The sequence below is a fragment of the Penicillium expansum genome, assembly GCF_000769745.1.
Source record: "Penicillium expansum strain MD-8 chromosome Unknown contig268, whole genome shotgun sequence".
NCBI classification, from domain to species: domain Eukaryota; kingdom Fungi; phylum Ascomycota; class Eurotiomycetes; order Eurotiales; family Aspergillaceae; genus Penicillium; species Penicillium expansum.
The window spans coordinates 407,249-432,968 of record NW_015971324.1 but is presented as its reverse complement, the minus strand read 5'-3'; the positions used below and the strand labels follow the sequence as shown (position 1 = coordinate 432,968).

Here is a 25,720-nt window from a genome sequence, read left to right as displayed (position 1 = left end):
TACACAGCGCACGAAGACCGGAGAGGTCTGGGCGGTGATGGAAACACAAAGCAGAAAGACATGCCGGGGGATTATAGGACTCGGGGCCCCAATGAAACCGGGGGGGAAAAACAAATGGCAACAACTATGCGCTGGGTATAGACATTGAAAGGACGGGGAAAAACGTAGGAAAAGACAAAGCATAATAAGAAAGACGGGGTAAACGACACAAAGGGATATACCAAAAATCACAGGATCATCGACATCCCCCCGTACCAGCGGGGAGACGGTCTTGATCATTCTCCATTAAGAGTATGTTCGTGTGTCAACAACATTCACAAAGGCCATGTGCCCGAACTGCATGGGCAGATTGCAGTCCTTGTATAGAGCAGTCATCTAATCCATTAGGTGGGATGGAAAGGCATGACATATATTGGCGTCCATCATCATCGCAAGATTAAGCGCCCAGGGCACTGTCGATGGTCCGGTAGAAAAGAAGACCTTAACCGGGCAGAGTAATTGGGGAGGCTATTCGACCTCTGCTCGAGCTCATCATTCATCAAAGGGTGGCAGACTTTAGGAAGCCTGGGGCATATAGCACCTTTACCACCCCTTCTTTCGTGCAAATCGTTTGTTTAGAAGTGTAAGCACCTTGGTGACATTGAACTGGACATACTCCAGATCGAGGTCCTCAAGATTGTCCTTTTGCATCTCTAGGAGATCGTCCAGCTTGAGATCAAGCTCCAGTAATCCACGGGCTCGTCCTAAATAATGGGTTAGTAATAATATTCCTTTTTTTTCCCACGTGATTAAATCCGAGAGCTCTCACCTTTATAGTGCAGACTAATGACGAAGGTTCCTGGCAAGGGACTCTTGAACATAAAGTAGATGTTCGCCCGTCGGTTTTCTGGCACATTGCTGCGCCGGATGACACCCTCCTTCTCCAGCTGCTGATGGGTGAACTTGTACGGGCCAAGTTCCTGATTCTTGGGCGTCTTGCCGCCGCGGATTTTACCCTCGGACTGACTACGCACGTTGTGGAGGTAAGACTTGTACGTCTCGAGCTGGCCGACCAAGTAAGCATTGTGATCGCGGATAGTCGCGAAAACTTCCTCGAGCTTCCGCGTCTCTTCCAGGACCTTCTCTTTGAGGGAGCCTAGATGCACTAGCTCCTGCTCCACTTCGTCACGAAGGAGACTGAACTCATCGGAGCGGTCAATCACGCCCATGTCTTGCAGTTGGCTGAGTAGTTCCATGGTTCGGATGCCCTTGCGCACCATCACGGCATCATTTTTCAAGGTTGCCGCGGCCTCGGCAATGCGGTCGAGGCGTAAAGGTCGGCGCGCAACTGAGGTGTTCTGAGGCAGGGATCGCAGGATTTGGACAAAGGTTGACTTGGCCTCCATGAAGAATACTTCTTCCTGGGTGATATCGAGAGCGGCTGTCAAATCATCAAGTGCAGTCTCCCATTTGCTGAACAAAGGTACGGTGATGGTTCGATTTTCCTTGCGAGGAACCTGAGGGGGAGCACCACCCAATTCTTGGAGCAGCACAGACAGGTGCGAGTATTGGTCTTGAGCAAGCGCTGAACTGTGTTTCTCTAGAAGACCGTGCATGACATACATTTCATTGAGAGTGATCTGGAGCTCAAGATCGCGTTTCGACAAGGCCACATAGTTGTCCATTTCAAGACTCTCATAGAAATCCTGGACTTCACACAGATCCAGCAGGAACTTGTTGACACGCTCTTTGTTTTGCTGAATGAAGGGCTGCAGGCTGGCCATGTAAGGTTCCTTGGCGTAAGAAGGTTTGTTTGCGAGGTTCTGAATCATCTTGGCGATCAGCGTTAGGGTACGGCGAGGCTTATCCGTTGGCGTAGCATCGATCAGCATGTAAGAGCGAGGTGTAACGATTGCCGGGTTTATGAAGCGCAGGAAGAAGAAACCACCAATAAGAGTGCAGATGGTTTGGTCCTGGGCATCGGGATACTTTCTGCGTGACAGACTGCGAATCTGCTTACAGATCCATCTAATGCCATACGGAGCCTCGTCTACCGACTCAATGATGGTTGTGATGAATCCGTTCGCGATCTCCGTCAACATTGTCAAACGTGGGGCAATGATGGCTTGCACCTGCGCATTTTCGGCAGCAGCTTCAGCAGTCACAGATCGAGCCAAGTAATCCGGAAGAGAGCCGGTTTCTTCTTCGATCTGTTTAATCATGCTTTCATAAACCTTCAAGGGGTTGATCTCCAGATCCACGTCCCGCAACTCGATCAGAGCGTTGATCTGGTCTGCTAGTACCTGCTTCAAATAACTCTGGCCGGGACCACGGCGCGTGTAGGTCGTCATCATGCGAGAAACTGGGGTGTTTTGACGCAACAGGGACGAGTACTCCGGTGTGTTATCGAACTGGTAGGTGAGGACGGACTGGAACATAGTAAGTAGAAGATGCTCTTCGCGACTCTCGTACTGGTTTCCGTAGATAGTGAACATGACGGTCTGGAGGAGGGAATCGATCTCGGCCATGGAAACGAGTCGGCAGAGGTGGGCGATGTGGCGGGGTTCTGATTGTAGGAGGAAAAGGAGATTTCCGTATTTCTGGGTTCGTTCATCGTTGGGGAAGAACCCTTCCTGCGGGTCTGCGGTATCGTCGAGATGGCTAGCGACTTCATTTTGCTGGACAGAAAAATAACAGGTTAGCGAATGTGTCGTTTTCCGCGGTGATAGAATCCTTACTTCTTCCAACGCCATCCGATTCTGGATTAGCAATGCGATTCGTGAGTCCAGGTATCGCACATCCTTTTCCAACACGAAGTTCTTTTTCGATTGTGATGAAATCCTCGACTTCAGATCCCGCAGGTGCTTTTGTGCTGTCGGAGGATTAGCGCGACCATTGGGGGGGATCAACCAGAATTAAACATACCTCGTGCCAAGTCATCGGAAATCTCTAAGTCTCGATCTTTGGCGGACATGGACAGGTACAGGGCCGTGACCGACATCCGCTTGGATTGGCGGAGCGACCGAGTATCGTGCGACGACATTGTGTTCTGTCGTGCCACGGGCTGAAACGAGGAGGAAGAGGAGGAGGATGCCCGCGACTGTCTGGATGCAGGTTGTAGCATCGTCGCAACGGACATTGTGAAATTCGGGGGGGTCGTCAAGGGTTGGCTACGGATGCCAATGGCGTAGGGACCAGGAAACGGGAGGACCCTAAGGGGGAAAACACCCGTACCAAGGATTGGAGGGGTTTTCGAGAGTGACGGTACTCCGTACTCCGAATCAGTAAAAGTAAAAAGGAAGATTCAAATGAAAGAGGGGGAGGTTAAGGGTAAAATAAAGTCAAGCAGAGTCAAGTAAAGTAAAGAGGGGAGAGATTATTTATTTCGTTAGTTCGCTGTTAGGGCGGTTCTGGGGAACAATGATGTTGGAAGTGGATTTTCGATTTTGTTTTTTTTTTGTTTTTTTTTTTTTCTCTTTTCTTTTCTCTTTCTTTTCTCTTTTTATATATTATTATTTTATTATATTCTTTTTCACTAAACAAGTACAATATTCTCTCTTTCTCTGTTATATAAAAAAAGAAAAATGGGAATGATACGTATCTTGTTATGCAAGGGGACAGCCTTTTTTTTACCCCTGGCCCAATGCACTTCGCCACTATTAGGAACCACCCTCCTTTCTACGGAGTACTCGGTAAAAATTATGGATTATGGACTGGTAGGAAGATCTCGATCAACATCCTTGTCTTCCAAAGGATTTGGTCAATGCGTACTAGCTCCAAATCCTCGGACTGTGCACTATATTATACTCGTACATCGTACATATATAAGAGAACTTCTTGACGTCAGATCTCTCTTCTTGTTTTTTTTTTTTCCATCTAACGGTTTTCATGTGAGAAAAAGCAAAAAGAAAACCAAAAACACAAACACAAACAAGTAAAAACGTATTACAGGAAGGTGACACGGTTTCATGTCTGCAGGGGGCTAATCGGTACCTGCGTCTATATACCTACGGAGTAGTAGGTAAAAGACTTGGACCCGTTCAGGCTAAGCCCACGAGACCTCCATGTGGATGTCTCGGGAATGTTATTTTGTATATTAGGTGCTGTATACGGAGTATAATATAGTATTTTATATATTATATCAATTGGAATGGGAATCATATATATGAACACGGATACAATCTTCGTGTTGAACTACTCGGCACAGTACCCTGGTTTCAGGTTGATTCGGATTTGGGGACTCCGTACGCAGAAGGTTAATCAAAAGGTGATTTCCCATACCAAGTATGTTGCCTTATCAATTAATTACGCGTATTCAATCTTCTACCGTTGGTATATTTAGTATATTTAATAAGTACTTATGTACATATTAGTACTTCTGGTCCGATGCTTCCAAGAGTCATACCACTCGAGTACAGATGTACAATATAGTCCCCGTGCAGGAATCGGCACGGATTGTCTCAGACTATAGCGGAGTCTCCCTCGGCTCCATCCGACATGCTTGGAAGTGCTCCGTTATGTTGTATATATATTTATATATTTATGTATATATATAATTTTTTTATAGTTTTCTATTATTAAAGGTCTATTTCATATTCTCCTATCTCTCTCCATAGACGTGTCCCGAATTGAACCAGTGGGTTAGTCTTACAGTACCAGTGGACTGGGACATCCCCTGGGACCAAACTTTGAATCCATTTTCCAACTCTCATGATTATGATATTAAATGATTATAATTAATATGTTGGATGTAATTTTAATACTAGAACCCTGAAAGCAAACTATGCGGGGGTGCACTGAATCCACCTCTTTGCTTTTTTTTTTTCCCACCTCGACACAGACGTTAAAAGTTCAAGAGACAGTGCATTCTTGGTCTATGCTTTTTTTCGCTCAGGGGTAATTGNGGGGGGGGGGGGGGGGGGGGGAGAGAGTTTGATTCTCTCCGCGAACTTCCCCTTATCAATACATTACAGCATGTATGTACATGTAGTTTGCACAGTACGCATATGCAGATGTAGACATGCATTTTAAGATTACAGAAACATGGCTACATGGCTACATGGCTACATAGCTACTCGACTCCCTCGAATTATCATTTCCATTCGATCATTCACACGGGCCAGTATGCATCTCATCCCGTCCGTTCTGAAACACGCCAAAGCTCCGTAGATCACTTGCCAACCCCTGATATGGAGTCCGTACCACGACCCATACCCCCATGGTTACTTGCATATAAATCAAAGCGTAATGTACGGAGTACGGAGTACTTATAAGTACTAGACACCCGTGGCCCGCTTGGGCGATCCGGGCTTCCGCTAATTCGCGCTTGGGAATCCTTCCGCTTATGTTGGAACCTTGGAATCCTTGTTCATCACCTGCTATCATTGCGATATAGTAAGGATCGGCAATGGGTGTACTCCGTACAAAATATGTGTTCGTACTATAACTATGTTGTAGTGTACGGGGTGCATACTATGATGTTGTATGTAATTAATTTATGAACCTCCATACTCCATACATACGTAATTACTCCGTATTCAATTCACAACTATCTTATGTTGTACTCTCCGATCAGAAAATCGGATATGATAGTCGCACCATCATACCTCTTTGGGACCCGTTGAAGAAGATCCCACTAAAGTGTACAAAGTACTCCGTACATGACGTACCCATGTTGCGATCCGTTGAACTTTGCTTTTATTGATGTTTCTTTTCTTTTTATAGCGGGGAATGGTCAATGCGGAGGGGGCGATGATGTCGTTGACTCTTACCCCATACGGAGTACAACATGCCTATCTACATACTTTGTATGTTGTACCTACATATGTAGGCCATTTGTCATTAGATCATGAGGACACTACAATTATTGATGCATCTCAACATCCTTGACCATTAATATTATGCTTATTGTTTATATGAAGATCTGTGGATTTGGCTCAGCGAACTCGTGGGCTCAGTGAAACATTGTCTTATTTTTATTTTTACTATCGCAGCTGAGGTCCTCGATGAGATCAAAGACACTGGCCGCACGAAATTTTCTTTTGATCACTAAGTAGAAAGAGAGTTGAAAAAAGAAGAATACAAAGAATGAACATTAATCTAGTCTACGAGAATATGCACACTTCATATCTCATTGCCGAGAAGAACCTGATATTCTATACATGTACATACAAGAAGTAGAATCCCAGAGCCCCAACTGACGCACGGGTATCGCTATGCTAACTAGACAGATAAACTAAACAATAACAGGAAAGAAGAAAACCAACCAGAACCCCATTCGTAAATGCTTTTTTGACTCCGGACCAGCCGTCTATTGGCGGAACGTAAGAGACTTGCCGGGGGTTTCCCGCTTGGTCTTCCGTGCGCCTGAAGGGGCTTCCATCGCTTTGGTGTACGGGTTGAAAGCCTTCTTGCGAGGGTGCGCGGCTGTGGCAGCGGACGGTGCGTTGAGGACGGCGTCGGCGGTGCCATAGTCGAAGGGTGCCTCGCTCTCGGGCTTAGAGTCGGATTTCGCTTTCTTGGCTTTCTTCTCCTTGCGGGACTTTTTGCTTTTCTTTTGCGTGGCGTCGGCGTCGTTGCTTGTGTCGTCGAGGTCGGCTGTGATGGAGAGAGCTTGCTCTGGGTTGTTGATTGGGGTGACCTTTCGTTTGCGGGGACCGCCGAGGTCTTTGACGGTGAAGTACTTCTTCTCCTCTGGCTCCTGGGGAGCTGGAGTAGGTGTGGGCTTGGGGGCAGGAGCGGGTTGGTTCGCGGTGCCAAGTTGGTCACGGGTTTCGGAGACGGTCATCGGCATCTGTGGCAGGGGAAGAGAAAGGCGTAGAGCTTCAGCGCCGGCGGCAACCGCATACGCTAGAGGAGGGGGTGATTCCCTGGCTTCCAAGACGTTGCCCCAAAACTGAGACGTTTCGTAGCGTTCAGCAATGGGAAAATTGACAGATTCCATGATGGCAGCCTCTAGAACCTTTGCGAGGTGTTTCGGGGGTGCCACATCGCGCCATTCTGGGCCATCAATACCGGCAAGCTTGGCTTGCTTGATAACCTCCAAAAGATCGTGTGACCGTTCCTTCGTTATGGGAGTCATGGGTGATAGGGTTCGGAATAGAGACCCCATATCAAGCGGCATAATCGTGGCAAGCTTGAAGAGCATGTGCTTGGGGAAAACGCACTGCCAACCCTCGTCCTCAGCGCGAGCTACTTCATCGCGCCATTGGTGAACAGCCTTGAAGACGGCGAATTGCTCCTTGGGAAGATTGCCCGAGTTACGCCACAACAGATCGTACCAGCCTCCAGGGCCGTGTCCATTGACGACATCGTAAACAGGACGTTCATAGCGTTGCAGGGCTTCGTGTTTAGACCTCTCGTTAACGTAATCAATGTGGCTCGCTTCTTCAGTGGAGCTGTCGATCAGATCGTTTCGTAGGCGGTCGTAGATGTAAAGAAGGTAGTGCGTATCGGATCGTGCATAGTCGAACATGGCCGGTGGAAGTGGGCGAGCCCGCCAATCGGCCGTCTGATACCGCTTATCAGCTTCGAAGTTGACGAACTTGCTTAGCAGGAACTTCAAGCTTCGCTTTGGGAAGCCCAGTGCAGATGCAGCGTGGAAAGTGTCGAACATCCCAACCACATACAGGCCTAAGTCACGTTGCAGCCAGATGATATCCATGGTGGAACCGTGCAGGACCTTCAAGATCTTTGGATCCGTAAAAACCTCGTTCAGCATCTGCAAATCTTCTCTCCAGGGTTGCAAGGTATCGATAACCCAATCCTTATCCCGGGTGCTGATTTGCATCAAAGAAACAAGACCGTGGTAGGAGTGCACGTCGTGGTGCTCCAAATCGATGGCGATTTCCTTCGCTTTCTTGAGCTCCTTCAGCATTTCCTTCACTCCATCCAAAGTGTCGACAAAAGTAGCCGTGGTGCTCTCGAAAGGCAGATACTCAACCGGAGGGGAGATCTGGTAGACCGGCTTTGGGTACTCTGAAGCAAGAATCTCCGCCTCGTAGGGGTGAGGATAACCAATTGCACCTTCCATCTTTTTCGTCTTCAAGCACTTCTCCAGCGGCACAATCGCATGAGGCTTAGACTTGAGGAGAGGCTTGAACGGGCCCATATCAGTGTTATCCGGTTTGCGATCGAACGCCAATTGCGGCTTGGGGATCTTGGAGGGGCCGTAGTCGTAGATAGTCGGAAAGTTGGGCGCTTTTTTGATTGGTGCCTGTTCTTCCTGCGAAGGGGTGAGCTTCTTGATCACGCCAGTGAATTCATCCAAGCAAGCATCGGCCTTTTCCAGAAGCGAGTCAATCACATCCACCACACCACGCCAATTGTCCTCGACGGATTCCTCATCGTGGAGGGTTGGTCCCGTCACATCGGTGCCGGCGGTGGCAGCTTTGATAACGGCGGAGGTCAGCGCAATGATGCGCGCGCTTTGTTCATCTAGCGACTCGGAAAACTCGGCGCTGGAAGTGCGATGGAAGTTTAGGTCTTCCGATGAGAGCTGTCCGACAGTTCGAGTCACTTGCACCAGAGCGGAGGTTAACTTGTCCTGGAACGGGGCAAATTCTGCAGAGTCCATGGTGACTAGCAGAGCTCCAGTTCACTGGATCTGGCGAAAGGAGGAATGAGGAAAAGAAACGCGGAATAGCAGTGACATGAAGATTCAAGGTCCCGAAAAAAAAGTCGCGGCGAGAAAATGACAATGGAGAAATGGTAGGCCCGCTCTGACCGCCTTCCCAGAGTGGCGATATTTGTATGAACTTCCGCCGATCTTCGAGTCGTCACCGCATTCTTTCCTCTCATTTCTCTAAAATACCCAAGTTTCGACTAGCAAGAAGAGTACAAGATCTGTGGGATATTATCTGATAAATAATCCCTCATCACGCACAATATGGCAGCTTCTATCGCCCCCGAATGTAACGATATCAAAGAGTGAGTTCTAGTGAACATACCTAGCTTCTACGTGTTGACCAAAAGCTAATATATCTACCAGAAAATATGATACTTGCTTCCTCAAGTGGTATAGCGAGAGTACGCATTTATGCCCTTCGATCATAGGCCTCAACAACAGCAACTAATCTCAGAACAGAATATCTGCGTGGCAACACTTCATCCAATGACTGCGAAGCATTATTTAAGAACTATAAGGGGTGTTTGAATGTGAGTCCTGCCTTGTACTATGTCCTCTATAATCTCCATATATCTCGAGTCGTTCAATATGTCTGACAAAGGTATCGTAATGCTTGCAGAAAGTTCTCAAGGAACGGGGCATTGACGCCATGGTGGATGATGCCCGAAAAAGCGGCAGCAGTGAAACAGACGCAGAGTTCCTCAAGAAATCTTGAAGAGGGACACCTTTGAATCCTTCTTCCTCGCGGAGGATTGTAGGAGCAGCCTGGCTCTGGCGCCATTTGTTCTTTTCAGCGATACCATGCATTTTCCATGTATACTATGTAATTTCCTGGACAGGAGTTCAACGGTGTGGCCTTTTGGAAATCGTTCTGTGTAAATAGCATATCTCATCTCTTAACTAAATATACTGATATTTCTATTCTACCCCAAGAGTGTTTTTATCCATCCTACTTTATTCTGGTAAGGCAATATTAAGAAATGATATTTTAGGATAAAAACATTATCGGCATTATATACAAGAGGAGGTGGTGGATTCATATCAGCGATGACCCCGTCTCCGAAGATCACCTTGACCGTAATTCGCCGGGACTTTGGCTACCGGGTGACTCAAGGATCCAATGCCTCCACCCATAGAGCTAGAGCCACTGCTTCCACTATTTCCTTTCTTGGGTTGGGTGAGCAATGTCCACACCTCTACCATACCAGCTCGACGGGCAGGTAGCATACTGTACTGCATGCTATAGAGGTTGCGGCGGTGGATGGGTGGCACAAAGCGGCCAGTCATAAGGCAGAAGATAACGCGAGGCGCGAGGTAATGTTTCCGGAGTCGGTGACCCAGCTGGAAGTACTGGTCGAACATTGCACGCAGAGGGAGGGGAATAGACTAGATTCTGTGTCAGCTTTTCTGAGGCGAGCTTTTGGTTAAATATGGAGACAAACCTCGAGGTGGATGTAAGAAACCAGAGCGGACGAGTCCGTTTCCGCTGGGTTCTTGTCTGGTTCATTCCGAAGCTCGAATCGAATACCTCCTGGTAGACGTCGCGAGTCTTTCACGCGGAGCATCAATGCGAAAAGCGGGAAATGATTCAAGAATGCGAGGCAGGTGTCAAGCGCTGCCTTCATTGAAATAATTAACATTCGGGCCGAGGCAAAGGTCAGGTAGAATACCACAACTGTAGGTAGTAGGAAGAATAGGACTGTGAAGAGAATAGTGCCAAGGAGGAGTTGGTCGAGGTCGTAGTCACATGAATCGATTCGGTTGCGGAGGACGTTGCGTTTCTTTCCACGGAAAAGATGGAAAAGGGAAATGATAATGGTGAGTTGCCAGTTGAAGATACGAGCGGAGGCAATGTAGAAGGAGTAAATGTGGACCGTTAGGATCGAAAGAAGGTCAGAGAAGAGAGCGATGGGCATGCTAGCTCCCGCAAAGCTTGAACATCCAACAATATAGATAACAGCAGGAAGGTAAGGCTGAAGGTTGGCAATACAAGCTGCCCAGTTTTCAATGACCCATAGGAACAAGTCACCGAGGAATGCCGCAAGCTCATTGTTGAGTTTCAAGCCGGCTGGCCAATCCATCAGCCACGAAATGGTACGCTGTAACCCCTCCACTGTCCAGCCGGTCAAGACAGTGTTGATTTGCGAAGCGACCCAGTTTGCGTTGTCTATAATGTAGGAACCCAACGCAATCCCAATGATCACATCATTGGCAACAAGCCACAGACTGTTATAGAACCGAATGTAGTCTGGATGACTGGTCGTAACACTCTCCCAGTTATCCTTTCTTTGCCGAAGCTTGACATATTGAATCGGCCAATAACAAAATTGCTGTAACCTTATATCAACCTGTTGGGCTGTTGCCGATATATCCTTGAGAGCAGCAGCATCAGGCCGAGCACGCCACTCAAGAACCCGCAAGACAATTTCCGCAACAGACCGGTGGCATACAAGCCCAACAACAAAGATGCGGGTGACGACGGGCCAAAGCCATTGCCAGAAAACGTGAGCAATGCAGAGGACAATGAACCCCCACAAGGTTGTCGCTGATTCCACGACACGTTCTCCGACGCTCATACTTCTCTTAGCACGAATTCCAATCAAATGACTGTTTTTGTGCATGAGCTGGCCCATCTCATAGGCACAGTTGACTTGGTTGATAATGAGCGGGAGAGCTTGCTCCTTCTGTGATGGGATGTGCTTGACGACGGTGTGAAGCTTGAGCTTCTCGACCAACAACTTGGGCCCGGCCTTGTCCCCATCTTCCTCCAATTCGATCTTATCTGATGATGGACCCCATCCTTCTGTCTTTGTCGCTTTATCACCCAAGGCTAGCGAAATCGGGTCGAGTGACATATATTCCATGCGTGTTGGGTGCGGGCGGTGGTACATGATAACCTGGACAGACAAATTTGCCTCCGGTGGACAGAAGATACGAGGAGCTTTCGGGGATGAGATTGTAGTCACATCAAGGTGGGAAGGGTTGAAACACGTGGGAGACTCGCGAGAGTTGGTCGAGCCGAGGACATGCATCTGAGAGCGTCCACATAGAGTGAAGATGCGCACAATCGGGTGAGGGCTATTTCGAAAGAGAATGCCCGCCCGAAGAGCATTGTCAACATTTTTAGACTATTCAACCACAGACACGGTCAGCTTATATCGAACGAGAAGACAAGGCAATTGCAGCCACCTACCTCGACATCTTCCAGCACCGTGAGCACAAACAAATCAAGCTCTGAGTTTCGCCATCCGACAATCACACCCGGGGACGAGGATCGTGGGAGGTCATATGGCCAAAATACCCGCAATAGTCCATCGCTCATGAGCATATTGTCATCCTCCACCTGAGTCTCAGAACGAACCTCGACGGCGCAATTGTTCGCGCGCGGAGACGCCGAGATTCACGTGGCGCGGATGCTATACCCCCCCCCAAAGCCGTCAGTAATTACTCTTATCCCAGCATCGAGCGCTTTATCTTTCGATCGCTGCCCAAAGCTTTGGTTGTATCGGTGTTGCTCACCAATTGGCCCTCCTTAGACGCGAGGTGATTAATCGGTAGGACGAGGAGGAAAAAGAAGACGGAAAGAAACAAAAATCCCTTTGCAGTTCGTGTCTAAATAGAACAAATTAGCAACGTTGCAAATAGAATGTGCGCTGGCATTAAGCTGATAAAGTCGCAAGCGGAGGGGGAAGCCAAGAACCGATGGCCGATGGCCGATGGAAGACATACCACGACACCGTGATCCCAGGCGAAGATGGCCAATTCGTATAGACGGGTAACAAGGTCCCACCTGGCGGTAATATAGCCCGCGACGAAGATCCCAAGAGTGAGGACGGAAAAGGGGTGCATGAATCGAGGTGGTTCAGGCCGTCCGCTTTTAGCTTGCGCGCATAGTTGGATGAGGTAGTTGAGGGTGGTTTAGAGGCACAGCGATAGCATAGGTCTAGGATTAGAAGTTTTGCTGTAAGTGTAATCTTCAAAGGAATGAATTGAGAAATAAAAAGAACGATCACTCGGATTTTGGAATAAAGTTGCGTCGTCACAATCCCGCGTTGATCATCTAGACCGACCTACACGTGACTGGCATATATATTAACGGAGTATACCGTCGACAACCTGTTGGTCACTTTATTAAAGAGAAAACTATAAGGAAAATCCAGAAGAGATTATGATAGGAAATATAATTCTAGTTCATCTTTACATGTGAAAAGATGAGTACACAACAATGCCAGTTCAAACCCATGCCTTCCATGAACGCCAATCCCATGAACAGCCCACATCCTTAGAGAGCCTTGATACCCTGGAACACCTTATTTGCTTGTAATTTTTCATCAGCCTGTGCCAGATCACGCATGACCTGTCGCTTCTGCTCCGCCGTCATCTCTTTGCCCTCAGTAGCCGCCTTCCATTTCAGCAGCATTCCCTTGAGGAGTGCACTGCCCTCTTCCACCTCTTCCTGGGAGTATTTGTCAAGCGAGGGCGCAGGAAGCTGTGCCTGCCCATCTTCGGTTGTCGCCGAGGTGAAATCTTCAAGCTCCTCAGCCTTCTGACGGGCCATGTTGACAACCTTATCCGGGAAGCGCACGAGCTCGGCGACATGAATACCGAAAGATTGATCACAGATTCCTGGCTCCACACGGTAGAGAAGAGTGACTTGGCGCTTTTTCTTTTCCTCGGTCTCAGCTTCACTCTCGCCCTCATTGCCATTTCCAATGAATGCCACGACGTGCAGGTTCTTGACGGCCTTTTGATACCGGTCTGCCAAAGCAGTGAGCTCGTGGAAGTGAGTTGCGAACAGACCAAAGCAGCGGATCTCGGTGACAATGTGTTCTGAAATAGCCCAGGCCAGGCCAAAACCGTCGTACGTGCTAGTTCCGCGGCCGAGTTCGTCGATGATAATCAGGGACTCCGAGGTGGCGGACTTGAGGATGTTGGATGTTTCAAGCATTTCCGCCATGAAGGTCGATACACCCTTGAGCTGCGAGTCGCTGGCGCCTACTCGAGCAAGAATACAGTCGAAAATGGTCAGCTCGGCCTCGGTACAAGGGACGAAGCAGCCAGTCTGTGCCATGAGTGCAATCACACCAATCTGTCGGATGTATGTGGATTTACCGCCCATGTTGGGACCGGTGATGATGAGGAAGGATGATTCATCGCGAATTAAGGAAACATCATTCGTAATAAAGGAGATGTCGTCCTGCATCTCCATGCAAGGATGCCGAGCTTCCTTCAGAACGGTGTTTCCAGTTCCCCGGGGGTGCATCTTTGGGCGAACATACCCGGAAGGTGCATGCATCGAAGCATGGGCAAAGCTCACAATGACATCGAGGTGTGCCAGTACACCAGCGAGTTGCTCCAACACCGGGCAATACGAAGCGGCAACGTTGACGACCTCGTTGACCAGACCGGTTTGGGTTCGGTTGTAGTTGGAGGACAGTTGGTCATGCTCTCGGCGAAGGGACTGCATGTTGGATGTGGTGAAGTATACGCCGTTCTTTTGCGTCGAACACTCCTGGTACTCTTTCTTATTGCGAATACAGCCCGCCTCATTTCGAGTGAGACGGAAGCACCAGCCGTGCACACGGTGATTCTCCATAAAGAGCTTTTTCTCCATGTCTTGATTCAAATCCTTCGAAACTCGGCGGTGTTCCATATCCATGTCGTATCGTAGCTTGTCCAGCTTCTTTCTGATGACGCGCAAGCCGTCATCGAACTCGGGCTTGATAATGAATTCGTGATTCTCCAGAGCAGCAAGATCCACGGTTGTTTCAACCATCTCCTCAAGCATGGCCAGGCTATCAGAATAACCACGCAGCTTGGACGTGTATTCTGTCTCCAGGGGGGTCTGATACTGCTCGTCCATTACATCACCCAGCGCGCTCACAAATCCAGGCAGACGAATGGCAACCTGGTATGCTCGGACAACATCTTCCAAGTTGGCCTGCTTCCGCTGGAAACGCTTAGCCAATCGGTAAAGATCAGGAATAGAACGCAAATGCTCCTCTTGCATAGTCTGACGCAGCTCAGTGTTAACAACAAACGCCTCGACCAGCTGCTGCCGTTGCTCAATCGCAGCCAGATCCATCAAAGGCTGCTTCAACCATTGGGCCAACAGGCGACTCCCCACAGGCGTCTTGCAGTGATTCAACAAACCGAACAAGCTCATACTCTTAGCCCCGTCCCGTGGACCAGGCATAAGATTCAGTGCCCGAAGCGCCGAGGCATCAAGCTTCATGTACTGCGACAGATCATGCTGGTAGAGCTGGTACTGGCCGAAGTTTGTAGGATCAGTCAAGACATTGAGATACTTGATCAGCGCCGACGCAGACCCCATAGCCAGTTTCAGCTCCGTCTGAGGCAGCGTACCGGCAGACCGCTCATCCCTCAACAATCTCGTAAGATCTTGCTCGATATCCTTAACACCAAAGTCGGCAACGGGTCTCTCGGAGATGGCAATCCCACAGCTATCGGCGATAGCCCGGATCTTCGCCAGTTCGACATCCTTGCGAGCCACATCCATGGTCACAAGACACTCTTTCACACCTAGTTGAATAACCAACGACTCGAGATTGGAGTAGATGTCGTTGTCGAGGAATTCACTCACGCCCAGCTCGCGCACGCTTGCATCAGCGAAACAAACGCCAACATTCCGGGCCTCGGCTGCACGAGCGGAGATCTTCACGGCAAGGATAATAGGTGCAGAATCCATTGACAGCGCGCCCACGTTACCGAGCTCTTCTTCCACGTCTTGTAGGTTACCGGGACTGGCTTGTTTTGCTAGTTTCCAGTTGCTCTTGCCCGAGCCGGCCGAGGCGAAAATCTCGATGCGCTTGTTCAATCGGAAGAGGGCTTCGCGGAGGAAGTTTCGGAAGACTGTGACGCTCATTGTGACCGAGGGGAGGCCCCCCGTCTCGCTGCGGCCTAGGTTGCGTAGCACGGAGGTTGTTTTGTAGACGGTGCGTGCGATAAATTCGGCATCGGCGCCGTGCGAGGAGTACCAGTCACCTCGGTCAAATACGCGGATTGTCTCATTATTGTCGGGGGTAGGGAGGCCACGGTAGAAGCCAATGAAGCCGACTTCGTCGTCGACCTGTGTCGATTCAGTGTCTGAGTTAGTGGATGCTGTGTTGGTAGGGTTAGGGAGAATTCGATAGCTCAATTCATACCTTTAAGTCAGGTCGGGAAGACATGGTGTCGGTTGATGTGAAAAGAAACGCAGCAAAGGATAGTGCAAATACTGGTATGAAGGTGGTTTGGACGAGTCCAATTCGACGCGCTGCTTGAACTCGCGTGGTCCGTGCACGCGTCGCGCGTTAAGTGGGTGGGATCTGCCAGGGGATTATTTAGAGACCTCAGGTTTCTTGAGGAATCAATTACAGTGGTTAATCTTTGGTTATACATAGAGAATTAAGCTGTGCGTTTCCTGCTTTTTACCACATTTTTATCGTTCTAGCTATAATATTAATAAGGGAGAAAACATATCGAAAAGTGCCAAAATATTAGACATGACGAGGTCATCTAAGTGTTTGAGTTTTCTTGTGGTAATGGTATTATGATTGGGTGTCCGAGGACCTAATTGCTAAGTACTACCTAAGGTAGTTTTAATGCTAAAAGACACATGGTAAATAAAGTACAGGGTATCGAGCGCTGATGCAAGACCGCGAGCAGACCAGCTCTCCGGATGCGAGGTATCCAACAATGAAAAACAAATGAACAAACCAAAAAAAAAAACGTAAATCACAAGAAAGTAGTCTGCACACAAGAAGCAGACTTCTCCCAGTCAACCTCAAGCTGGGCGGCTCTCGCCCCGATATCTTTGGCAGAGACATCTTTGCAAGACTTCAACACAACAGACTTCATCTGTCCAACAGTAACCATACTGATCCAGTCACCAGCCACCTTTGTATTCGACAGAATCTCAAGACACATCTCCACCTCCTCACGGGGAATCTCGCTGCGGACCGAGTCCCGGACATGCTCGACCATCACATCGAGCTTGAAGGGCTTGCGTTGGGCTGCAAGCATGGCTTTGATGCCATTACCCACATACCCAGCGGGGCGCAACAGGGCCAGGATCCCAGCTACCTCCTCCACTCGATCGGCGGCTGCACGTCGCACGAGTTCTTTCTTGGCAGGTGGAGGAGGGAGCTTGGACTGACGTAGCTCCTTATTCTTAATGCGATCCAGCAGGCCCTGGCGGCGGCTGACTGTTGCCGTCCGCTCCAGGGGAGTCGTCTCTGCTGACTCTGAGCGCATTCTCTCGGCCTTCAAGCGGAGTAGACCGCCCTTCAGATCCTGGAGTCGTTGTTGGCCTTTCTGGAAAACCGTGAAAGGGGTGAGTGACTCGTGGATTGTGGAGAGACCGAGAGACTCGATGAACAGAGTTGCTTGGTCTTCCTCACTGGCATTCCGAAGGGCCTCTGGGGCCTTTTCCCACAGCAAGTCCAAGGTTTCTTCGAAAGAGTCTTGCAAAGCTGGACCCTGAACGTTGACTTGCACGGTGCGCTCCATGCAAATTTTGCCGAGTCCATAATTTGCCAAGCGATATGAGATGTGTCTCGCTTTCGAACTCTGTTCCCAGACCCACACAAGACGCTGCAAGTCCTTCATCTGCACCTTGCGCTTATTCCAGAGACGGGTCACGCTGCCAAGGAATTCTCGGAGGTCCGCGGGGGTATTTGCGCCATTGTGTGCCATGTGAATGGAGAAAGCCTGTACAAAGGAGGAGTGAAGGTTCAGAATATCATTGAAGAACGCAGGCCGCTCGATAGCTGGGGCTTCCTCGTGGACTGGAATAACCTTCTCAAAGTTCAAGGTTCGTTGCTTCGAAGGGGTCGCGGGTGTCGAGGGCGCTTTCTTGACAGGGGCAACCCGTCGACTCGGTGTACGACTCGGGGTCTTTGTGGGCGAAGCTTTCTTGGGAGAGACATAGTGGCCACTGCGTGGTGAGGAAACGGACAATTCATCAAGTCGCAAAGTTTTCGAAGGCGTGCCTTCCTCCTCAATTGGCGCCTGTCTGCTACCGTTGTCGAAGTTTTCGAGTTCCTGCAGTTTGCGTTTCTTGGAAGGAGAGACCGGAAGAGATGTAATCTTCTTTGCAGGTAGTTGCGGAGTAATGCCGGCTTTGGTTGCCCGAGTGAATGCTTGAATGGCTGGCTGGGCAACGCAGCTTGATCGGGAGGTGCGCGGCATCGCGACTTGAAAATTTTTTGCGGTCGAGGGATAAATAAATGAAGAAAGGGCGATGGATACAACTGTATTATAATAGCCAAGGTAAGAGATACCGAAATATTAGAGCAAACAAGAAGCGGGAAAGTGCAGAAAGTGGAAAGTGGGAAGTGGGAGGAGATGTCTGAGAAGGTGCAAAGGAGAGACGCGTTCGAGAGCGCGTGGAAAAAACCACACTAGCCTTTTCGGGTTAAATGGAAACGCGTGAGCCAGAACGATATGAACTTCAATTTAAGTATAGAACATAAGTAGACTCGTTTGAAAAGAGAGAGAGAGGAGACTTAATATAATAAATCCCAGAAAAAAAGGTTGAGTATAAAATATCAGAGAGCTCCAAGTCCAGGCATTCTCGTCACTACGGTAATACTCCGGCATTGGAATGTCAGTGTGTCCAAGCTCAGCGCCTAGACATTTCTGCACTCCGACGCATGGCAGAAAATCAATTCCAAATTGGTCTTTACTATCGAAAAAGGACTGGATGACAGTACTACTCTGTTTCATGACGCGCCCTAGGCAGACCAGTACCAGGCACATTGAATACTGAATACTCAGCATACATGAACTCCTACTACGACATTTACAACAGGAAACACGTGAAAGTTTCATAGACATGGAATTATTCGTGATATTCTCGAACCGACCAGGGCCGTAATAAAATAATAACATTAAATCGTCGAGGCTCAATGGCGAAAAGAGCTTATTTCTTGCCACTCAACCAGCCAGAGACAGCCCCCTTGGCTTCGGCAGCTTTTTTCTCGACGTCGCGATCGATCTCGTCAACACGGCTGTTGATCTTATCCCGGTTGGCGTTGAACTTGTTCTTTGCTTCGTCGCGGAGCTCATCAAGCTTTTCCTTGCCCTCCTGAGCTAACTCGGGGACGCGCTTGCCCTCAGCGCGAGCTCTGGCGATCTAGAATTGGATGGTTAGTATGATGTATCACATTATCTCCAGTTGTGGATGGTGGGGCGAGGATCGAGCATTAAGGACGGATGCTGGGGTGACACCATGCATAGAATAGGACTTACAGCATCATCAATATTGGCACCGGCTTCCTTGCCGACGTCCGTGCCAAACTTCTCAGCGTTCTTTGTACCTGGGAGCTTCTCGCGTGCCTTTTCAGCGTCGACTGGAGTTGAGGAGGAGAGTCAGCCCAACGTCCCGAGGCAGTTCAATGGTATTGGAGGAATTCGTCAGACGGAGCACGTACTTTTCATTTGATGCTTTGCTGCTGAGGGATTGCCGCCGGCAGAGTACAAGTAGTAACCGCCTGCACCCGCCGCAGCGAGACCCAGATACAATGGAACCCGGCTCTTCGACATGATGTGTAGTGTGGCGTAGTGTTGGGAGGGGAAGATGTAGAGGGTAAAATTGAAGTAAATGCCGGGGTTGACAGGTCGAAGTATCCCTGGTTTTATAGGTAGTTCTCAAGACCGGGGAAACGAGTCGACTATGACGTCTTGTTCCCAGTCCTTGTCCGCATGTACTAGAACTTGCCTCTGCCCTGTATTTTCTTTCTTGTCTTTTACCCTCCTCTCGGGTGCTGTTTCACTTTTTACATATTCATTGGCCACTGGATTCTGTTCAATTATTATTCCAATCCCCCAATTCCTCTTGAATGTCGACAATATTTTCAACACCGTTCATAAAAGCGTGCAGGGTTACAAGTGGAGACGAACCAAGACCCAGTCCCGGAGAGCTAAACTTCCCGTCGACGTCACCTGCAAGTCATTGATGCCTCATTCCTATCCGGTTCTGGGGCTTTCTTACCAGCCACATCTAATGTTGTGGAGCAGAACTTCTACAGTACTACCTAGGTATGCATCCATACAATACAGGGTTTACTGTAGAATGGTTCCAGTCGATCTTATACCCCGCATCCTTACTCGAGCTCACCGCCCCAATGCTCTATTCCCAAGCCTCTTAGTCTATGCTTGCGTGGATCTTTTACGTTTTCCCATGAAGAGATTTTTACTGGGCTTGTGAGTAGGAGAAGGCAGCATGAAGGCATTCCAGTCATATTCAGATCATAAAAGATATCCAAAGCCCTCATAGTTGTAGTCCGTTAAAGCATCATATACGATCCACCCCAAAAAGAATATAGTAAGACACAAAACGAAACGAGAAGGCGAGATGAGGGGGTAGAGAGAGCGAAGTGACTCAAGATGGGAGAGATGAAGAGGTCACGGAGTAGGAGAGCGAAATGCAACACTCGGTCACACCGTGGACCACGACCAAAAATGAAAAGAGGTATCAAATGATCGATAGACAGGAGGAACCAAGATCGATAGACAGGGTATCGTCATGCAAACGACTCCATCCACACAGAACTTCCCATGCGAACACCAGGACATGCAGCTCAGGACTAAGAACTCATCTGGAAAAGATTGCCATCCGGAACCGTCCGAAAAAAAGAATCATAAAACACAAAGATAAGACTCCCGAACACAAGTAAAAGAAAGATGGGCTATGTTCCCTGGCCGTGTATCAGTCGTCGTCAAAGTCGTCAGTTCATCAAGGGTCTCGCTATCATAAAATGGCAAGTATGAGAAGAGAATCCCCGAAATATATAGAGAGAAATAAGAAAGAATTGGAAAATCCGAGTAAAGGTCAATGGGTTTCAGTTAGAAGTAGGGTGGGCGGAAAGAGTGGCTGATATGGTTCATGTGTTTGGGGTGTGAGATAGACGGGACGGTGGGATGCCAAGTATATGATGATCACTCTCCAGCTAGTTGCAGGAAGCGAAGATGATTTTTCATATGTAGAACGATGTGGAATGGTATAGAATAGGAGGGCTTTGTCCAGACAATTTACAGAAATAGCTTGGCTGCTCCTTTGTTCTCGCTTGTAGCGACGGCGACAAGAGCCTCCAGGCGACCCATGCCCGAATTTCGGGCAGGAGAGTCCGAGAAGACATCAGGCCTGGGCTCCCGGTCGTTGTGGGCTTCGTAGCCGCGCGCGTGGGAGGACTCACGGCCACAGATCTATCACCGCGTTAGTAACCCGGGCGATAGCCGTCCGCTCGAACAGGAGTTCCTACCGGTGGAGGGTGATCGGAAGGCAGTGAGGAATCATGAGATTCGATATATCCGCTGCTGTGCACAATCGCGGGATGATACTCGAGTGATGCAGTGGATGGGGTATGTACACCCTCGCTGCTACTGGAATCCTCGGGGGAAGTTCGCGTGCGGCTGCCCGTGGAAAGGCTTGGGCGATGTCCCCGATACTCTTCAGGGCTTCTTTCGGCAGTTGGGCCAAATGCAGGCTGGTAAGAGGTCGATGGGCGGGAGGAGACGTTTTGGAGGTCCGCAAGTGTTTGTTGACTCCATTGAGAAGCGGATGCAGTGGATGGACGTCGGTCTCGGATATCCAGTCCGGTCAAGTTATGATGCAAAGACATATCCCAGGATACATGGCCTCGTCGGTGACCAGGGCCGGAGATGGGAGGTGGTGGACGGTGGGCTGGCTGTGTGTAATTGAACCCAGATCCAAAGCCTGGGTTGGGTGGTGGACGATGGTGGCCATCAAGCTGCATTGGGCTGGCTTTCCTGGTGGGTGGGGTCATCGGCCGTTGGACTACTTTGTCGAAACTCTCAATCCCGGGGAGTCGGGGCGGATGCTCGGCCGTACCGTTCGCGCCGAATGAGGCCGGGACATTGTCGGGTGTATGATATTGATTCAAGCCACTAGTCCCAGGACGTGGAAACCCTGTGTACGACGAAGGGTGCCATGTTCTCCTTCGCATCTCCGCCTCAGCCGCGCTTAAGGTGCCCTCATCACGGGATACAGAGTAATGTGTGCTAGTGGGGCTTGCAAACACGCCAGCGGCATTTGGATAAGGTGCGCCGGCGGGAGTGTGATATGCCGGAGGATATGTGTTGCCGTGCTGTGCGAGGAAAGGGTTGCTGCTGGTGGGCACTGAAAGACGACGGGCGGCTGTCTTTCCTTCCCAGAACCCATGTGTTGTGCCAGACATCGGCGAAGCATATTGGGGACTTCCACCAGTAGCAGCAAACATATTGGAGGGGGTGTATGGTGATCCAGCTGTCGAGGGACCAGGGGCGCCACGGATCTGGGCTGGGGGTGTACTCGGAGGCTCTCCCATGGAATCCATTGCCAGTCGGGATCGAGCTGCGGGGTCATTGGCCATGATCAAAGGCGGAGGGCGCCGCCGAAGCTCCGGAGGTTGGCTGAATGTCGAAGTGGTGGACGCAATACTCGAAGTTGACAAGTTCCTGCTGTGACCTCGGCTATGGCCGCCAATACTGCCTGCGGTGCCTGCCCGCGCCCGGCCTGGTGGCCGCACTCGATCTGTACGGACCTGACGCTGGAACCGTGTGCCCGTGGCCGCCAGCGAATCCCCGGGAATTTCCTCGTTGACATGGACCGTTTGAGCATGCTGGCGGAGGTTGTCGAGTCGGGAAAACCGCCGAGAGCAGTGGCACTGGAAGGGACGTTCACCGGTGTGTTTCCGAATATGGCGAGCCAGATGTTCACTCCGGGTAAAGCTCAAATTGCAAGGAGGGAAGGAAGTGCAGAAGAATCGTTGGCCTTTCTTCTTTTTCGAGGGGGGTCCGTTACTCCCTATGTTCTGATCGTGATCGTGATCGTGATCGGAATCGTCTTGTTCTCCCTCGGAATCGTGCATCTGTTCGTCAGACGTTGACGGGGTTCGAGCGTGGGTCAAGGTTGTGCGGGATGAAGCGTCGCTACCGCGGCTGTGGTGTGAAACTCCGTCTGGAAACTGCTCCGTCGAAGATACGTCCTGTGTGACCGGCACGCCATTTGGGATCGCACGGGGTGTAGCTTCTCCATCCATCGCGTGGTCTTCAGGGGCCGAGTTGTTGACAGGGAGAAAGGAAGCCATAGCGACGTAAGAGGGTGGGAGGCGGGAGTGATGTCAGGTCTTCGGAGAACCAAATGCGAATGTTCCTGACCACCAGTCGCAAAGCCGACAATCCGATCGGAATAATCACCCCAGCGCCAGTTGGAGTTCTATGTGTCTCTATGTCAAGTCGTAAAAACCGCAGCGCTACGGATAAATCGGAGGGGATCAAGACGCGGAGTCTGGTCGGATTGACTGTAAACATTTGCGCAAATTCAGTAACCTGGACACTACTAGAGTGGGCCAAAAAAAAAGAGAGAGAGAGAAAAGACCAAAAGAGATTCGGAGAAGTTTCCACACGTACGATTTGAAAGTGCGCTTACTCTGGAAGAGAAAGAAGAGAAAGAGGGGCGGAAATAGAATGTGTACTAGGATCTCAAACGCAAGGGCGGGGAGAAGTCAAGAATGTAAGAAATAAGAGAAAAGGGAAGGTCGTTAGCTGATCGCGATCATCTCTGAAATATTTCCAGAAAAGAAAAATAGAGCGACCAGCCGGGTAAGAAACAAAAAAGAACCAAAAGGGAAAAAAAAGGGTGAGTATATATGCAGGGTATATACTAATAGAGAAGGTTATAAAAAAGAAACAGAGAAAATGGTGACGATGAGAAGAAGAAGAGGCTTATCGGGGAAGCGAGGGGCAAAAGAAAAGAGTAAAAGAGCAAAAGAGCATAAGAGTAAAAAGAGTAAAAAAGAGTAAAGAGGACAGGAACTCAAGAACTCAAAAGACCTTCCGGGGCTACCGATGCGAATCATTAAGTGTTTCACCAGATATCCGCGTGTCTCCATTTTATTCAAAAGGCACCAGGCACCTCCATGATTCATTAGTGACTTGAACTACTTGAACTTTTAGCTACTTTGGAGCTACTTGGAACTTGGGTGACTTGAACATCTAAGTCTAGACCTTGTTTCTCTCGAACTATATAGGAATCTATTATACAAAAGTAAGTTAAACCCTCGAAACTGGGGTTCTTGACGTTAACCATCTTTCCCAGACCCTGGAAATAGGCACTGCCAAGCCTCGATAAGTTTGGTCCTTGGGAGAAAAAAAAGGTCGAGACTCTTTGGTGGATTTGGTGGAGATCTTAGGGTTAACCTCGAATATACTCCGTACAATCCCCTCAACCATCCCCCCTTGCATCGCGTGGATGTATCGCACCTCGTCATACTCTTAGAAAGAATGGTTACGCGGTAGGGGGGAAAGAGTTCCGAATGGTCCGCCCCGATACGAAGTCTTCATATAATATTATCCTATGCTCGAGCCCTCTTTTGGAGGATCTCACATTGGTCCGAGCCCATGATAATTTTAGATTATACCATGTTAAGACTGCGGGGGTGTTGATAAGAGATAGATCTCATTTTCATCTTTGTATACATTCTACAATATACATGTGTACACATTCTAGACATTCTAGACATTCTAAACCATTCTAGAACATACCTCTTTCGATACTTATTCCTCCGAACTCAAAAGAAGCCAGAACTAATATTCAAAAAGAACTCGTCACCTAGATGATCCGGCAGCTCCGTTGAAACCGCATTCAGGCAACTCATCTGAAACTTTCACCCCCTGGGACTAAGCCCGTTGGCCCATCGTGCCTGCGTCGCTGCTAAACTTTCCCCCCACTTCCCTCGACTCTGCAAACGGCAACTCCCAACCTTGGGAGTCAATGCTGTACAACATCCTCAGATCCTTGGTTCTCATGTACTTTAATGTACTCTATTCCTTTGACTTGGACCTGGGGGTCAAATACCACATCGGAAACAGATCGAGATGTGACGCCACGGCCGATGTGGATGATGTGCTTATTCCCCCTTGGATTTGACCTCCATTGTAGCAAATCAAAAATTACTGACCATGTACTGTACCGCATTGGCCCCAGATCGGCCCCATGGAGGTTTGGTTATGATCCAGCAAACACGATTGGCGGGGACAAAAGAGGCGATATACATTACTCTTCCATGGAAGACATGGTTCCCCTCATTGACCAAGAGTGGCATATTAATCTACATTACGTATATATAGTTTGCGAAATATGATTCGAGGATGTGAACAGGTGCTATAGGTGAAATGGATGAAGATGGGGCTCCTGCCGTTAGTCCGAATGATCGACATTTTAGTTGACTGACATTGTCTCCCACAGGAAATGTCCTGGACGGAATACAACGGAGAAATAAATTATACAAGCCGTGTACTCCGTATATTGTACAATTATGGCGTACAGAAATACTCCGTACTCCGAAAGAGCAGAGATAGATCGTCGCTACAAAGATCAGAAGAGGGGAAAATCCCCGGGTACCTGTAGGTACATCTGCAGGGCGACACTAAGGCTGGCCAGAAGGCGCACGGCCAAGTAGAAACAGGTACCAAGCTGCAGGGCTTATCGATAAACCTGAACCATAGGAGCCCCGGGGGCCTGTCTGGATCGGTGAATATGCTGACGTCTTTGACTTGAGAGAGATCTCCAGGCTAAAACTGCCACATCTTCCACGCCTTCCAGGGATCATCGATATTTTCTTTGTGTATTATGCCGTCCGCACATTTCCACCCGTTTTTTTCGCCCCTGGGGAGGCGATCCGTTTGCCTTTCCAGCGGTCTGCTTATCTGACTGGTCATTGACCATTTACTGATCAGTCCAATCATAGGCCATGCTCTGCCTCTCATACCAGGTCCATCCATGTAAAGTGTACCTGATTATGTGTCGGGATGCGTACCTGGGTGGCCACGTAGGAGCCGCCTTATGTTGTATATTGTGACCATATGAATTAAAGGAATAAAATAATATCACTATATTAATAGATTATATTAATCTTTATCTCATATTATTTAGCAGTCCTCCGCACGGAGTACTCCGTACCTAGTGAGATAGATAGTAATGCATCGACAACACATCCAAAGCATCAATAAACCTTATCGCCCTCGACATCAATCGATACATACAAATAGTACATACAAATAGTACATACAATAAGTACTAGGAGGCTGAGAGTCCAATTCACATGTGAA

The 25,720-nt window shown here is 49.0% G+C and overlaps 8 protein-coding genes across 8 annotated transcripts; 1 reads left to right on the top strand and 7 right to left on the bottom strand.

Annotated features, from left to right (window-relative positions):
- Positions 1-582: 582 nt before the first annotated feature.
- On the bottom strand, positions 583-3,118 carry PEX2_078550 (Ras GTPase activating protein IRA2; the record flags this gene model as incomplete). Its single annotated transcript, XM_016745125.1, has 4 exons — positions 583-743; positions 809-2,657; positions 2,718-2,851; positions 2,905-3,118. 4 exons carry the CDS (start codon positions 3,116-3,118, stop codon positions 583-585), a joined length of 2,358 nt encoding a protein of 785 aa, XP_016598043.1.
- Positions 3,119-6,289: 3,171 nt separating this feature from the next.
- On the bottom strand, positions 6,290-8,554 carry PEX2_078540 (exosome nuclease subunit RRP6; the record flags this gene model as incomplete). The annotated part of the gene is made up of 1 exon (XM_016745124.1): positions 6,290-8,554. One exon carries the CDS (start codon positions 8,552-8,554, stop codon positions 6,290-6,292), a length of 2,265 nt encoding a protein of 754 aa, XP_016598042.1.
- A 312-nt stretch (positions 8,555-8,866) lies between these two features.
- On the top strand, positions 8,867-9,320 carry PEX2_078530 (uncharacterized protein; the record flags this gene model as incomplete). The annotated part of the gene is made up of 4 exons (XM_016745123.1): positions 8,867-8,907; positions 8,969-9,006; positions 9,065-9,135; positions 9,225-9,320. 4 exons carry the CDS (start codon positions 8,867-8,869, stop codon positions 9,318-9,320), a joined length of 246 nt encoding a protein of 81 aa, XP_016598041.1.
- A 326-nt stretch (positions 9,321-9,646) lies between these two features.
- On the bottom strand, positions 9,647-12,454 carry PEX2_078520 (phosphatidylinositol N-acetylglucosaminyltransferase; the record flags this gene model as incomplete). The annotated part of the gene is made up of 5 exons (XM_016745122.1): positions 9,647-9,991; positions 10,048-11,733; positions 11,799-11,948; positions 12,125-12,217; positions 12,335-12,454. 5 exons carry the CDS (start codon positions 12,452-12,454, stop codon positions 9,647-9,649), a joined length of 2,394 nt encoding a protein of 797 aa, XP_016598040.1.
- A 433-nt stretch (positions 12,455-12,887) lies between these two features.
- Positions 12,888-15,795, bottom strand: PEX2_078510 (mismatch repair ATPase MSH2; the record flags this gene model as incomplete). The annotated part of the gene is made up of 2 exons (XM_016745121.1): positions 12,888-15,695; positions 15,772-15,795. 2 exons carry the CDS (start codon positions 15,793-15,795, stop codon positions 12,888-12,890), a joined length of 2,832 nt encoding a protein of 943 aa, XP_016598039.1.
- A 547-nt stretch (positions 15,796-16,342) lies between these two features.
- PEX2_078500 (DNA replication factor Cdt1 C-terminal domain-containing protein) lies at positions 16,343-17,797 on the bottom strand (the record flags this gene model as incomplete). Its single annotated transcript, XM_016745120.1, has 1 exon — positions 16,343-17,797. One exon carries the CDS (start codon positions 17,795-17,797, stop codon positions 16,343-16,345), a length of 1,455 nt encoding a protein of 484 aa, XP_016598038.1.
- Positions 17,798-18,530: 733 nt separating this feature from the next.
- On the bottom strand, positions 18,531-19,153 carry PEX2_078490 (uncharacterized protein; the record flags this gene model as incomplete). Its single annotated transcript, XM_016745119.1, has 3 exons — positions 18,531-18,743; positions 18,860-18,960; positions 19,042-19,153. 3 exons carry the CDS (start codon positions 19,151-19,153, stop codon positions 18,531-18,533), a joined length of 426 nt encoding a protein of 141 aa, XP_016598037.1.
- Positions 19,154-20,641: 1,488 nt separating this feature from the next.
- Positions 20,642-22,698, bottom strand: PEX2_078480 (C2H2-type zinc finger protein; the record flags this gene model as incomplete). Its single annotated transcript, XM_016745118.1, has 2 exons — positions 20,642-20,815; positions 20,872-22,698. The coding sequence occupies 2 exons, from the start codon at positions 22,696-22,698 to the stop codon at positions 20,642-20,644; spliced, it is 2,001 nt and encodes a 666-aa protein (XP_016598036.1).
- Between the last annotated feature and the right edge of the window lie 3,022 nt (positions 22,699-25,720).